Here is a 15,557-nt window from a genome sequence, read left to right on the forward strand (position 1 = left end):
ATATGGTCCGAGCTGATAGCTGATGGGATGAACTTGATGTTTTGAAAGAATGAAAAATTATGAACGAAATTTAAATGTTGAGAAAGATTGAATTTGGCAGGTATATTATTTTGATAATGCTATATATTTGGATTTGGTTTTGAATTAATAAATTCTATATGCTGATTTTATGTTAATAATTTTTTAATTTATTTCTTGATTAGTCTAGATAAAGTGTTTATTATTTACTGGATTATCTAGCTCATTATTTCAATCTTGAGAACTAAGACGACACGAGAATATATTTCGGAAGAGTGATTAAAAGCAAAGTTTGATTTTTCTTCATTCTAGATTAGGGTTTCTTAAAATCTACTATAAGATCTTGAATATTACTAAAATTTTGTGAGACATTAAAGTTTGAATTTTAGTTATTTAAATTTTGAATTTATTTAGTTGATTATTTATTCTGCTGCTTGATTTATGATATCATGATGAGAACTTTGCATGCATGTGAAAGAGTTACTATGAGTATGCGGCGGTTGCTATTACATCAATTAATGATCTCAGGTCAGAGATGTGACATAAATAAGAGTTCCAAACTGCATCACATTCACCATATTTTTATAAAAATTCGCAGTGCTTCCTCTATTAGTAGCCTCATGTAGTGAATGCCATGGGTGGAATTTGGCAAGCTATCGAACATGCTTCAATATTCCTCTATAACGTGCCATATATGGTAAACACCTCACGAGAGCATGAGTGCATGACCAATATCATGCCAATATTTTCTCACTAATAAATTACCATCATCAACAATTAACACACTTTATAATTCAAAAAACATCCAACCAAATTAAAATTTGAATATGACAATCTTAAATATAATAATTAAAAACATATTGTGTAATTCAAAAAAATCTCACTCTCATTGAAACTCAAAATTAACAATCTCATAATTTTTAATCAATAATTGAGGAGCAGAAATAGATAAATATGAGAAGAAAAGAATAAATAAACAATCTTACCATACACACAATGTTCCATTCTCTTCCAACCATCAACATCCTATCCAAGGAAGTATTTCCAAAATTGCTTGGCAGCTTATCTACATGCTTCTTTGGCAATCTGCCTCGTTTAACTATCCCAAGCTTAATTGCTTTAACTAATGCCTTTCCCACATTCTAAGCTAGTATAGTACTAGGGCTATAATCAAGATGCAGTACTACATATAAATCCATTGTATCAATTTTATATACATCTTTTCAATTATTATTCCAGCTCCACAAAAAAAAAATAGGAATCTCTTTTTAAACATAACCCTCAAGTTTCAGCATAATAAACTATAGACTAATTTGAGTGCGCAAGAAGAGTCTCAAGCCTCATTCACCATTAAGCAAGGGCATTTTCAGCTTCTTTTTTTTTTTTTTCCTTTTTCATTGTGAAATTAAAGGGAAAGGAATGTTACTCCTTACAACAAGTATTAAAGTTTATAGAAAATATTAGGTTGCATTCGGTGGACATCCAAAATTGAACTCGGAATAATATTTTTCAATGCATTTGGTTTGTGACTAGAATCTGGATTGGAATGGAAATGGAATTCGAATACTAGAGAAGAGTAGAGATCGAATTTTAGAGTATAAATCAAAATTGATCGTTGGGATTCCAACTTTTTTCGACCAAATATGCACGTGCCTCCGTACCACATATGGAAGATGAGAACTTGGATGCACTCGGATGGGTTATATTATAAAATATCAATTAACAATAGCATGCCTCCAGATTATTGGCCATGAAGCAGAGAGAGAGAGAGAGAGAGAGAGAGAGAGAGATTCATATATATCTTGCATGGATAAATTATTTATTGCTATAACATCAACCGTAATATTTTTATACATCGATCAAACATGGTTTGATTAGTTCAACACCAAATTTCACGTTTCAGTGGCATAGTTGTCACGGGCGCCCAGCCCAGAATGGCTCGCCCAGTTCCCTCGGGGGCTCGCGTAGCCCAACAAAAGAGCCGATTGGCTGTCCCATTTTCCCTCGAGCCCCCCGATTTAATCCCAATTCGAGGGCTAAGGAAACAAACCAACAAAAAAAAAAAAAGGAGAAAAGAAGAGAGAGATATAGAGAGAGAGAGAGAGAGGTGGAACGCGGCCTCTCCCATCTCTGCGCTCCGATCTCTCCCATCTCTCCGCTCTCCTTTCCAGCCAGCGCAAGAAAGGAGGAGTCCGAAAGCGACAAGCGGCCGTCGGCGGCGACGGAAGTCGAACGGCCGGGATCGGCGGGGATCCGAGAGGCCTCAAGCATCCAGGCATGTCCGCTTCTCTCTCTATGTCGTTCTTTTTTACCCTTTTTTTTGACTGAAATGATCTATTAAAAAGAGCATAAGATCTTTTTTAGGGACTGATCTGTGTTGTAGTTGTGGCTTTCTTAGATCGTGAAGCACAACTGTCATAGCTGCACCAAAAAGGGAAGAAAAAGAAACAACTACAGTGCTTTTCCTCTGTTCACCAAGAAGGGGTCGGGACTTTTTCCGTTGTTAATATTAGGGTTATTATATTATTCCCTGGTTGTTATTTCTCAGATAGCAAACGCAAATTGTAATGATTCTGTCCCTGTCCTCTCTTCCTCTTCATATTTTAGACGTTTTTTGTTTAATTTTTGGTTTGTTTTTGTGTTTCCTTCACAGTCGTAAATGGTAACTGTTAAAAGAGGAAAAGTTTTGAAAGTTCTGCTGTAGATGAGTTCTATTGGGAATTTTTCGAAGTCTTTTTTTCTTTATTGCTGTTTGATATGGTAGACTAGGGTCTAGGAAAACATAAAGAAGATTGGTTATGATGATCTCCTTTTTATTTCAAAATAGTTTATTTTTATTTTGTGTTTTGTTCTTCTATTTTGCTCCAGCCTCTAGAAATATGAATGTTTGGTTTCCTTTTTCTGCCTTTAGTAGTAATCAATTTTCATGTGCTAATAATTTTTTTCTTTTGTTTTTTCATGTGTTAGAAATGACATGTCTTCGTGTGGATTTTTACTTGCCAGTGTTGGATTTTTATTAAATGTTACTTTATTTGTTAGTGAATTTTTAATAATGTTGCATGGTCTATTAAACATTTTTATATTGTTTAAATTGTTTTATATGTGCACATTTAGTCTATATTGATTGATTATCTTCCTGTAGTGTTGTTTATGGGATTTGAATTCACATCAACATCCAATGGAGGATGTTATTCTGTCATTTGTTCTAAGACAACAAGGGTGTTTATACTTTGGGTCATGTGATATACATAGTGTATTGAGCATAATGAAAAGTTTTAATCATTAAGTAAAATATATGAAGATGTGTATTATTTTTTAAATCTTGCACCAACAAATCACTTGGGATATCACCTAGGCCATTGGAGGGTCCATTGCCTAGGGTCACCTGGGCTATTTGGGAACTATGACAAAGGCCATTTCATAGGTCTTGGCTACCAAGGGTCATGGTTATCATATGTCCCATCTTTCAACTCAAGAAAAAAGAATTGGGAATTGGTGTTGTATAACCTATATGCTTAAATAATGAAGAAATGATAAATATGATACCAAACAACAAACAAATCTGCAAGAAAAGAAAAATGTAGTCAATTTTGGTTAAAGTTGACGTAAAGTTACAGGTTAAGATGGTGAAGAGATGAGTTTATGAATATTTGCGCCAGTTCTTGCAGACTTAACCGATTAAGATTGAAGTGGGGAGGCTGCCGAAACCTTAAATATTGTTTGGTCAAAATAAAGTATAGACAAGACCTTTGGAACAACTTGCAAAGTTGGAATGACATTTTTTGGAAATCCAACAAGATTTTCTGACAGGTCTCTTTCTGACACAGATGCCTTTTCAGAAAATAAGGATCCAGAGGCTGTTCCATCCTTGATTTGGATAGTTCATGCACAAAAGGAGTATCTTGCATGCCCTTCAGTTCTTATATCGTCTTAAGCTTACATTTGAAATAAAGTTACATGTTGCAGGCTCCTAATTTCTTTAGAAAGGAAAAAAATGAAAGCTACTTTTTGGTTACTGAAAACATAGATGTCGCAGTATATGTGGTATTTGTTATTATAACTTGTATTTGAGGCATTATGTTTTCTTTTAAGTTCCTCATTTTATGCCTTTTCAACCAAGAGTGCATTGCTTAAGAAAGGTGTTTTTCCTTCCTTTTCCTGTAGAGTTGGGCACAGTGGACAGCTTTTCTTGATAGGAACACAAAGGAAGCTTGAGTCCACAGAGCAAATAAGATAGGCTGCACTGGTATATGGTTTCTTTATTTGTTAGAATATCTTCTCTCTGTTTGAGTGTGTCAAGATACTGTTCAAAATTCAGCGGCCAGGATCAGGGAGCGACTTACCCCAGGTTGGGGAGTTTGCTCCTTTCCCTGTGACCCGGAGGATGAATTCTTCACATGCTGTTGCAATGGATGATGAAATGGAAAATGGAATGGGGTCATATCAGGAGAGGCCAAGGACTTTTCCCTCCATGCGGAGTAAATCATATGCCCCTTGGGTAAATATCATATTCATATGATATGTGGTTTTGCATTCTATGTATTAGTTAATCCTATCTCCCTATCTAATACATTAGTGATGCTTTGCTGCTATATCAGATGTTTTTACTTTGAAATTATAATGGCATTCTGCTCTATTTTATCCTCAATATTTTGACTAAGAACTGTGGTAGATACTTATTTATTGGGTCAATGGTAGAATTTGGTATCATCATATCTGTTGCTTTGCTACCATGCATTTGTTGTCATATATTTAACCGAGCTTCTTTTCTTCGTATACTTGCTTCTCATGGAAGTAATTGTTGACGTTACAATGTTATTGAGCTTCTCATTGGTTCACCTTGAGATCCATTATTTAGGACTGAGTGAGAGATCTTGTAGCAACATGATAATGTTTTATGGTTTCATTTCCATTATATTTTTTTGCATTATCTCAACCTATAAATAAGATACCTTAATGTCAATTGAGAAATGGCTTCGTTCCAATAATGGATCCTCATTAGTGGCCTTCTATTTTATCGTTGTGAGCTGTACCTATGATGAAATATTCTTGCCACCAATCATAGTTCTATATAGATTTGTATAATATATACTTTATCTACTTTTTGTTCACACATAGGATGGATTAGGCGTTCTAAGTTTATAATTCCATACAATTCTATAACTTGTTATAGTGATTCTTGAGTTCCCACTTCACCATTGCTCCTATCCGAGACCACGCCCATGAAAATATTTATTTTTTCAGAATATAAATTTTATATATTTTATAAAGTAATTTCAATTTAAGGTTTTAAATACCATGGGATGGGGCCATCTTGGTATTTTTTGTGTGTAATGAGACACCCTCACATCTTGTTTCTCAAGATCATGGATGTCCCATTGTGTCCTTGTCCATTTCTTGAGTTGTCATGTCTCGACACTCAAGATGGTGCCCGGTCCTGACATTCAGGATGGCGGGACACCTCGTTTGACCCATTTAACATGATTCAACCCAAGGTTAGTTGAATTGGTACTAGGATGCATGCCGGTCAGCTACCTAGTTTGGTACGTGGTGAATCGTGCGGTTTATCTCGGTTCAACAAATCATCATCAAGCCTTTTGAGATATTGAAAGGGGGCACAATCAGTGCAAACCGAGCAGTTTGCATCGATTCCGCTTCGAACTGCCTTGTTCAGAGTGGATCACATTATTTTTCGGATAACAACGCCAAACTGTGCTAGTTCAGTTTGGTACGAGGTGAACCAAGGTTCGCAATCTCGGTATCAGGTACTGTATTGGTACCTTATTAGTACGATACAATATATCTCTGTATCGAAATGGCGTTTTTATCCATTTTTTTCAATTTTCATCTCGGTACGCCTTGATACGGACTAATACGCATGTCAGTATAGGTCGGTATGCCTCGTACGGGGGGTATGGGGCTTGTACTGACTTGAATGTATATTTCGTATTAGTTTTCTTCCGATATGGTACAATACGCCTCGTACGGGATGGTACAACAGACCTTGAGATGAATTGAGTGGTTCGGCTCGGTTTGGCAAATAATGATTCAACTCAAGATCCGCAATATCGGTATTGGCCACCCAATCGGTTTGGTACGATACGATACATGTTTATGCTGAAATAGCTCTTTAACTATTTTTCTTAATTTTCATCTCGGTACATCTTGGTACGGATCGGTACACACCTCGGTACGTCTTGGTACGAGTGATATGGGGCTTGTACTGACTTGAAAGTATATTTCGTACTGGTTTTCTGTTGATACAGTATGGTACGCTCCATACCGGACCACCCGGTACGGGGCGGTATGGTAGACTTTGATTCAACCCATTGTAGATCGGATCAGGTTACCTGTATCATAAAATGATTACGTTCATGTTTGGCTTATTAAAAATGTGGGGTTCATATTGACATATTTTTGATCTATTATGTACGTGACCTAACCCGTATTTCATCTGACCCAACCTAATTGCCATTCGTAATTTAAACGTTTATAGTCCACCGGTGTTTAAAACCTTTTTTAATAGTTAATCCTGTCTCTTTATTTCTTATACATGGATATTTAGCTGTTTTGCTTTCCTTATAATTTTGCCTATACAATTGAGGAAAAGATAAGTCTGATTCTAATTGATGGCTTCCACAACACTCATTGATTATTTATTAAGTGCATTTTGGTTTTTTCTCATATTATTTTAAGTTATACACCATGCCATTTACTTGTTTTGAGAGAAATCTTTCAAAAGAGGGAAAAGTTGCTTAAAATTGCTTTAAGAGAACCCTGAGAAAAATCTTAGGTTTTAGACAACTCTGAAGACATGCTAAATGGTTTCTTCTTGCTGACTCTTTGGGCAAAGTGTTTTGCTTTCTAATTAGATGCACGAATATGCTTGTAATTATCACTTATTCAGGTTTGTAGATTGGAGTGAAATTCTCAAAGGTTTGATAGCAAACTAGCTTGTCAGAATGACGACTTCTGTCCTTTAGTCGGATAACTACTTTGTCTGGGGTTATATATAAACATTCAATTCGAGCTTAGGTTTATGATTCCATATACAGTGGCTAAGATAATTCAAGCTTCGGGAAAGTTAATTTTGGAGGGGCATAATGCAGGAAGAAAGGAATCCATGGGAATGTATCATACTAATGGAGAAAGTTTCTTTTACAACAATTCTCTTATTATCTTATGCAAATTAATTTGGGAGGGGCATAATGCAGGAGTAAAGTAACTCAGGTTAATCTATCATACTAATGGACGGAAAATTTAAAGATCATATGCAACAAATGTTGCTTTCTGTCCATTAATTTTCTTTTGTCTTTTAATTAATGATATGTTGTTTTCTGCAGATTGTTCGGATATTTATGGGAATTAATCCCCGTGGCTTATTTGTTCTATTGCTCTTGGCATTTGGAGCTGTATTTTACGTTGGAGCCAGTACTTCACCAATTATTGTCTTCGTGCTTTCTATCTGTATCATCAGCTTCTTCTTCTCCATTTATCTCGCAAAGTGGGTTCTTGCAAAGGATGAGGGCCCCCCTGAAATGTCTCAGGTACTCTATTATCCTTATTTTTTCATCTTTTTACTCAGCACTGCACTTTCAGCTTTATGCTCTGCTAAATGCCTGTGCCATAGGTAACATTATTGGCTTTGTTGGTCCAAATTACACATCATTGCATCTCATGTCATTCAATTAATCACTTTTATCACATACCCAAGCTGTTAAAATCCATTGGTCTAAAGCCTTTTTATCCTTACTCTTTGTGGTCTAATGGAATATAGGTTTGACAATCACTTTTAGTCACTTTATTCTATAGGGTTTGTGTTTCAAATTAAGCTCTTTGAAGAAGATGTTTTACCCTATATTGTTGAAAAATTCATTTTTACCTTATCGTGAGTATTATGCCAAAGTGAATTTATAATCATCTTAGTTGTGGAAAGCTTGGACAAAAATACCATATGCACACTTTTTACGTCTTAATATCCGGTCTCTGCTAGCTTTTGCATGCATAATAATATAATATACCATTTGCTTTTCCATCATTTGATAAATCAGATGAGATGTGGAATGACTGCTTATGCAGTGAGGATGGTCTTGATTCTCTAAGAGATGGTCTATAATAAGGTCGGTGGTACCATCCCAAACCACTCGGTGCAGGGTGTATCGAGCCATATTGGAGGCAGACCGGGACGGTTTTGGTTTTTCATATCAAGAAACTGGTGAGGTAGGGGGAGAGGGAGAAGGAAGGAAAGGAAAAGAGGAAGGGAGAGGCATTGATTACAACAAAATTCTTATGCCGTAAAGGATTACACCCATTGTACCTCAAATTGATTTATCATTTATGCATAACAATAAATTTCAAAAGAAAATGTACTTCTAGAGCATAATAGTCACCAATATAATCAGCAAACCTTATCCTACTGTGTTTCTAATCAAGACATCTATCTACAAGATAAAACCATTGTAACCTTAGAAGAAGAATATTCCAACTATTTCTTCTTTGAAGCAAGCAAAACAGATAATATAACAAAAAGAATAATCGCAAAATTCAAGTGGTCTTATTAGCCTATGTGCAAAGAAAAGACTGCACGGAATTCGCCAATAGCAAGGGTTACAAAAATTTTAGATCATATAAACTAAAGTTCGTAGTACCAGAACTGGCACCCATGCCAGTAGGCTAGCGGTACGATATAGTATAATAATGTGTCGTGCTATTCTGGTGTGAACCAACATTTTCTAATAAGTGCTATCTTAATATTGTTGTGATCTTTTGCAAATCTTTCACATGAACTCCATCCATGTTATTATAGTTCTTCCACTTCTCATTCTAGACCCAGAGGCCTCTTTATGTCTTTGTTGCAATTGCCCATACCATCTTAATTTTCCCATTATTTTGTCCTTAAATGCTGCGACTTTTTTATGCCTCTGCTAATACATCTCAATGTATTATTCCAACTTTCCTAATTTTATTGTACATCCATATCAATATTCTTATATCTGCCACACTGATCTTGTTTGCTTGAACCTTCATTTCCCAAGATGTTTATGAACTATACAATGGTAGCTGTATTTTTGTTTCATAAAAGCTTCATGCATATAACCAAGGAATTTGCTGGTAACATAACATCCAGAAAGCACCACTTAATCTATTTAGCCCCATCAGAAGTGTTATCAGCTGTTTTCACCATTATTTTGTATATATATATATATATATCCTAGATAAAAAACTAATTGAATGCAGTACCTTGTTTTTTAGTTTTGACCGGGGCCTTGATTTTCATTTCCATTGAAATTGCATATAATATGCTCAGTTTTGTTAAATTGAATTTCAGGGCCTTTATCCAATGATAGATTTCCTTCATGATTTGTATTTAGTGTTCAACATATGGGTGTATTTGTTGGAGTTATATTACTTCATTATTTCTTATAAGCTTTCTAAAATAATATGTTATCAAATTTATGGTATAGTACCTTTGACCTGTCCATTGTTCCTTTAGATATCAGATGCCATACGAGATGGGGCGGAAGGTTTTTTCAGGACACAATATGGAACCATTTCCAAGATGGCAATATTACTAGCCCTTGTGATCCTCGGCATATATCTATTTCGTACTACTACTCCACAACAAGAGTCATCTGGCCTAGGAAGGTGCTCTGTGCTCACCCCCTTGTGTGACTGTGGGCTTGCATGTGTGATGTCTCTGTATATTTTTTTATCTCACTCTATCTGCTGACCATTTTTACCATTTTGTAGGTCGACATCTGCGTACATTACAGTTGCTGCTTTTCTTCTAGGGGCTCTTTGTTTCAGGTATTGCTGGGTTATGTCGGGATGTGGGTGTCGGTCCGTGCAAATGTTAGAGTTTCCAGTGCTGCTAGACGTTCTGCAAGGGAGGCATTGCAGGTTTCTCCAATCATTTTGTCATGCTGCAGGATATTACTCAATCACTACAGGATTTCTGTCTTAACTATGCAGCTTTTGAAAACAGATTGCTGTACGTGCTGGTGGTTTCTCAGCCATTGTTGTCGTTGGCATGGCTGTAATAGGTGTGGCAGTCTTATATGCGACATTTTACGTTTGGCTGGGGGTTGATTCACCTGGTTCAATGAAGGTTACAGACTGTAAGTCTTTTAACAAAAAAAAGTTGTTTTGTTTTTTACAAGACATAATGACATTGGCAATATAAAGCCATGAACCAATTTTATATACTGGAAAAATATATAAAAGATCATTGGGCCATGCAGATTCTCCATAATGATTATGCCCCATTTCTTTAGCCAATTTAGCTCTTAATACAGGATCATTCATGTTAGATTTCTCATTTTGGTGTTTTAGGTATATTTAACAAAATAAGTTCCATGAGGATGCCAGTAACACCATGCTTGTTAATATGTTAAGACATGTACCAGATTACTAGTTAGAAACCTTTAATTACATTTTTTGGGCATGTCATTTTTATGATAAGAGTGATAACTAACCTTTCTTGTTTAAATTCTGAATTACATTCACATAAATTAAGCATTTGCAGAAGGTTGATGATGCTGATTTCAACATGTTTCGTTGGTTGTTTTTTTCAAGAGTCCTTTCCTGGTAAATTAACAATGATTGCAGTAAACCTTCAACTTAGATATGAAATTTGAGACTTCATATTCTGTTAGTATTATTTAAGTTTGTCTAGATCATACATGTGTCTGCTAACTAGGCTTGTTATTATTAAATTGCTAGCTGTATTACAAATTTATTTGCTAAAGCTTCAGCAAAATGGTGTTACAACAGACTCCCCTATTTGTTGCTTTTTAAATTTGGCACCCTTGCGAACTTCTGTGCTTTCTGGAAAACCTCATATTGAGGAAACACTGAAGTTCATCTCTTGAGGTGCATCAAGAAGATATTGTTAAAAAGAAACTGAGGTCCTGATTTGGCCTGTGGCCAATGTTTAAGTTGTATATTTCTTCCTTCTGTGCAATCATTCTCAATCCCGCTTAATTTCCTAAGGTTCTACATGAGGATTGAATATCCACTTAAAAGTTCTTTACCATTATATAGTCATTTTGGACAAGCAGTTCATTATGTTGAATATCTTTTTGATTGTTCACAAGCTTCAGAACGTGTATTGTTATTGACATAGAGCTTACCCTATGGATTTTTTAGGACAGTTCTATTTCACTTTCTTTTATCCCCCAAATTTAGAGATCCACAGATAATAGTTGCCCCGAGAATAGAGGACACTGTGTCATAATCTAAAAGAAGCAGACATGTTTCTGTCATGCATAGAATGTGAGGTATGGACCAGGTTACCAGTTGAACTATGGAGACTTTAGGGAATGAAAATGGCAAGTTAATCCTGTTGATAACATCACAAATGTTTATATAGATGGAAGAATATTTCCTTTAGGGCAATTTATATCCAATCACAAGGACATACAGATATACCTTAAGAGTTGGGGATGTAAATATCAATATATAGCATTACTTATTGAATCCATATTAACTAGGAACTGAGACTTCATAATGTACAGAGATTCAACTTTCACATGTCCAAAAGTAAAATTAAAAGACTTATTATTCAATGATGTAGTTGCAAAGAGAGAGTAGAATTCCTGTATTGTGACCCATTACTATCTGCTTGGTTTTATGTGTAGTTTCCAGGTGAAGTTTGACTATTTTGCTGTAACTTAATGTTTGATATGAAGAAAATATGGTATCATCTATAACATGATAAAAATGTGGCCATTGCTGATTTAAATTTTAAGCTCAACTTTGACCCCATTTTGGTTTGTGGGATCAAAAAATATTCATGATATGCTTGCTGGAAGCATTCATCTTGGAACAAAATTGATTATTGTACTTGGTATGAGCTATGAATTCTGTATGCTTGTATGCAGTGCCTCTCTCCTTGTTGGATATGGTTTTGGTGCCTCATTTGTTGCCCTTTTTGCCCAATTGGGTGGTGGAATATACACTAAAAGCAGCTGATGTTGGAGCTGATCTTGTTGGTAAAGTGGAGCAGGGAATACCCGAAGATGATCCTCGAAATCCTGCTGTGATTGCAGACTTGGTATTTTAAAGCTCACTTTTTATGCTTTGATGGCATACTCTGCTCAGCTAGTTTCTTGCCTGGACTTGATGCATTTGATAGTTTAATTAAACTCATAGTTCATGATTCAGTGTCAATTTCTAAGTTTCTAACACACTATCTTAAATTCATCTTGAATTTGATTACAATCATTGAGTCATACTCTTGTCATACGAGGTTTTTTTGCCATTAATGTAAAGTTCACAGACCATTGGGAAGACAATTTAATTGTTGTTGTTTATATTCTACTCCCATGCTTTCTGATTGTATACTTAAGAGTTATTGTTTTTCACATATTCGTCCTATCTAGCTGCACTTGCAAGTCACTTGTCATTAGTGATTCATCACCCTATTGTGGGTAATCATAGTTACTATTTGAATCATGATATCTTGTTTGGCTCATGATAGTACTCAATTTAACATGATCTGAGGATTTATGAGTAAGGATAAGTCCACTAAATGGGTATGAAGCCTTTGCATCATATAATTCTCACAACATGTGAAGCAAATCCAGTTTTCATCTATACAGACAAAGAAAGCATTTTCTAGTTCTGACTCTAACGGAAAAGGATCGAGCTAATGCGGTGCAATGTCATGGTGGTGCGAAACTTCAATTTATTACATTGTTTCCTTCAACCGGCCACCTCTTCTTGCTGTTTCCTTGTACTCTCAAGTTAAAATTTCATAGATTGAATAGCATAAAAATGAAAATTAGGGATCTGATCCATCAGATTAACTTATAAATGCATCTCGTGGATGTTTGTACCTGCATGGGCAACATGCTGCTTGTGCTTCTTTCTGTCCTGTACTTGATCCAATATTTTAGTTGAAAAATAACAAAATCATCTAAATTTAGATAATCTTCATTACCGCCCAGTCATCACAATGTATGGATATGCTCTGCAGACTTAATATAATAGTTGTATCCATAAATATAAACAATATAACACTATTTAAGAATACACTTATTGCTCTTAGCCTAGTTTGAGAACATAAAGTTGGATTGCTTGGGTCTCTCCTTGGGACGGATCTGTAGATTGCTGGTTGGAAAGCTAAAGATTAACTAGCTTGATTCAGTCAAATATGCCTTTGTAATTGAAATTCTAAAGGGCTGTACTTTAATTGTCGTAGGGTTCTCTCCTTGTCACACCATACCGTTTGAATATTGTATATAATCTAATTCAGGTGCAAAATGCTCTTAGTTGTAGTTTTATAATCGTTGCCAATAATACTAGTTAAATCTTGTGGAGTAGGTCTTGTTGATCCTTTTTTTACCATTCGTTACTGTCCAGAAATGCATGCTTCATTGACCCACAGACATTACTTTTGACTACTTCACCAGCACTGTAAATGATAGATGTTTAAATAATTGAATGACTTTGCAAGATATAGATATATTAAAATGCACTATTCTGCTATTCATGAGGTGATTGAGAAATTGGTAATAATTAGCTGGTGATCATTGTGGAGCAGTGGTAATGGGAACATAAGTCTTGTCCAGTTGGTCAATTAGGTGTTAAATAGAGAAAAGTTTTGTGGAGATGTTGGCCTCTGGTAGTCAGAAAGGATGAGACAGTGGCAGTTCGTTATGCTATTCCTTGCAAATATCATGGAAACAGTGACCTGTGGAAAGGTGTCTGTATAAGTAAGGTGGTTATTAAATGCGCTTTATTTCAATAGGTGGTGGCTGTTGAATCTAGTTCTTATTAAGATGTCTGCTAGACTTTAGCATTTGCATAATATATGAGAGAGCAACTTGTGAAAGTAAATAACTAAAGTGCATTAGTGGTCGTATCAAGATTGCCACACATGCTTTATGGGACCAGTGAGAACTGTGAATAGCTTCTAGTGGGCTGATGTGTTTCCTTTTGTAAAGCATAAGGCAATTTTTAAAAACTGATGCATTCATTACACTTTTGAGCTCTTTGTGAGTCTCTGAATGGAAGCTATATGGTGATCTGCTGATAATGTAATGCAAATTTTCTGATGAGGAAATGTGATTGTTAGATTGGAAGTATAATGAATACTTTAGGAGAAGGGGCCCTAGAAATAAATGAGATGGAAATTCATCTAATGCAAGTTTAGTAGGAATACAAATGAACATGAGGCCAAGCTAGAATTCATGGCCCATATATTGAAGAGGAATCATTCTCATCAAACAAGAAAAGGAGAGATAGATTAAAAAAATAATAATATGACTAGACTAGGGTGAATGGAGGGGGGAGGTGATCTTGTGTGATTGTTGGATGTAATTGAGATCCCACAAATGAAATCTGAAAAATTTCTATGAAGAGAACAATGTTGGGCAGGTTATATACTGAGTTATAAAGAGGGCAGGTGTATAAAATAGGCACATTCCTTTTTATGTATTTGTGAACACACCTGATCTCTATTTATAAGATGGTAACATGTGATATACCAGCCAAGATATTGCCCCCATCCATGATGCTCCTGAGATGCCGGATAATGGCCTGGTGATGGCCCCTAATGCTGTGGATGTGTGCAAGGTTTTGAATCCCGTGGGACTAATCCTAATGATTGGATTCATATGCTTAATTCCTGATAGGAAATAAAATAGTAAAATGACTATTCATTTTTTGTATTTTCATCAAATAGGGGCAAGTCTTCTCTATATAAAAATGGTGGTTCAATTTGATGTTGTCTAAAGATATGGCACAACATAGGTGTGGACTAAATCAATCAATGGGTAGTCTTGATGCTACCTTCTTGGTGCTACATCATTGACACGGAAATTTAGATAATTGTGAAAAAATGAAATGGCAGCAATGGGCCTTGAGCTTTATTTGCCAAGTCTCTATTCCTTTATTTGTAAATTGAAGCCAAAAAATCCATAAACTAGCTCATGCTGGAGGAGTCATCAATTCCTATGAGGAATGCTATGCCATTTACAACCCCTGCATTTTTCGGATGCGTGAAGGCTCCGCTGACCTGAAGTGATTGAGAAAAATTCTTCTTTCTCAATGACGATTGATTATGAATCTAAAGACCTACCCTTCTATCTACTGTGAATGGTGAAGGAGCTAGGATTTCAATCAAAAGATGGGTCACAATTTTATTCTAATCTTGATTTCAGATAACTAGCCTAGCAAAGCCAACAAAGTCATCTTTTCTCTTTCCATTTATCCTCCTAAAAATGACAGATTTCTTTTCCTGGGGGTCATATACGAATTTTTAGGGGTATGAGATCTGCCCTAGGATGCACAGATTGGGATGCTAGGACAATAGCGGGACAATCTCATCTCGATACTTGGTATGGTACCCATCTCAACGTCCCTCAAGATGTTCCACCGGGATTTGAAACAATAGATGTATGTACATCTAGTACTCATTGGAGCTTGGCCAGCCGTGCTTAGGGGTAGTAGAAAGCAGCATTGTTCTCTGATCTCCGGTTATACTCATATCCATAGGTGAGATAATTATGCAGAGTTAGATCTTATGTGATTAC

At 35.8% G+C, this 15,557-nt stretch overlaps 1 protein-coding gene across 1 annotated transcript; it reads left to right on the forward strand.

The window, feature by feature from the left end:
- Positions 1-2,079: 2,079 nt before the first annotated feature.
- LOC120110017 (pyrophosphate-energized membrane proton pump 3-like) lies at positions 2,080-12,082 on the forward strand. The gene is made up of 9 exons (XM_039123978.1): positions 2,080-2,297; positions 2,417-2,502; positions 4,183-4,516; positions 7,362-7,565; positions 9,512-9,663; positions 9,769-9,825; positions 9,876-9,918; positions 10,004-10,136; positions 11,901-12,082. The coding sequence occupies exons 3-9, from the start codon at positions 4,403-4,405 to the stop codon at positions 12,080-12,082; spliced, it is 885 nt and encodes a 294-aa protein (XP_038979906.1). The 5' UTR covers positions 2,080-2,297; positions 2,417-2,502; positions 4,183-4,402.
- The last annotated feature ends 3,475 nt before the right edge of the window (positions 12,083-15,557 follow it).

The sequence above is a fragment of the Phoenix dactylifera genome, chromosome 2 (assembly GCF_009389715.1).
Source record: "Phoenix dactylifera cultivar Barhee BC4 chromosome 2, palm_55x_up_171113_PBpolish2nd_filt_p, whole genome shotgun sequence".
NCBI lineage: Eukaryota > Viridiplantae > Streptophyta > Magnoliopsida > Arecales > Arecaceae > Phoenix > Phoenix dactylifera.

What these genes read in the sequence shown, in the direction of transcription:
- LOC120110017 (XM_039123978.1), top strand. Translation starts at nt 4,403, where the DNA reads ATGAATTCTTCACATGCTGTTGCAATGGATGATGAAATGGAAAATGGA. An exon ending in GTAAATCATATGCCCCTTGG is followed by an intron (nt 4,517 to 7,361) that starts GTAAATATCATA and finishes TGTTTTCTGCAG; the next exon opens with ATTGTTCGGATATTTATGGG. An exon ending in GAGTCATCTGGCCTAGGAAG is followed by an intron (nt 9,664 to 9,768) that starts GTGCTCTGTGCT and finishes ACCATTTTGTAG; the next exon opens with GTCGACATCTGCGTACATTA.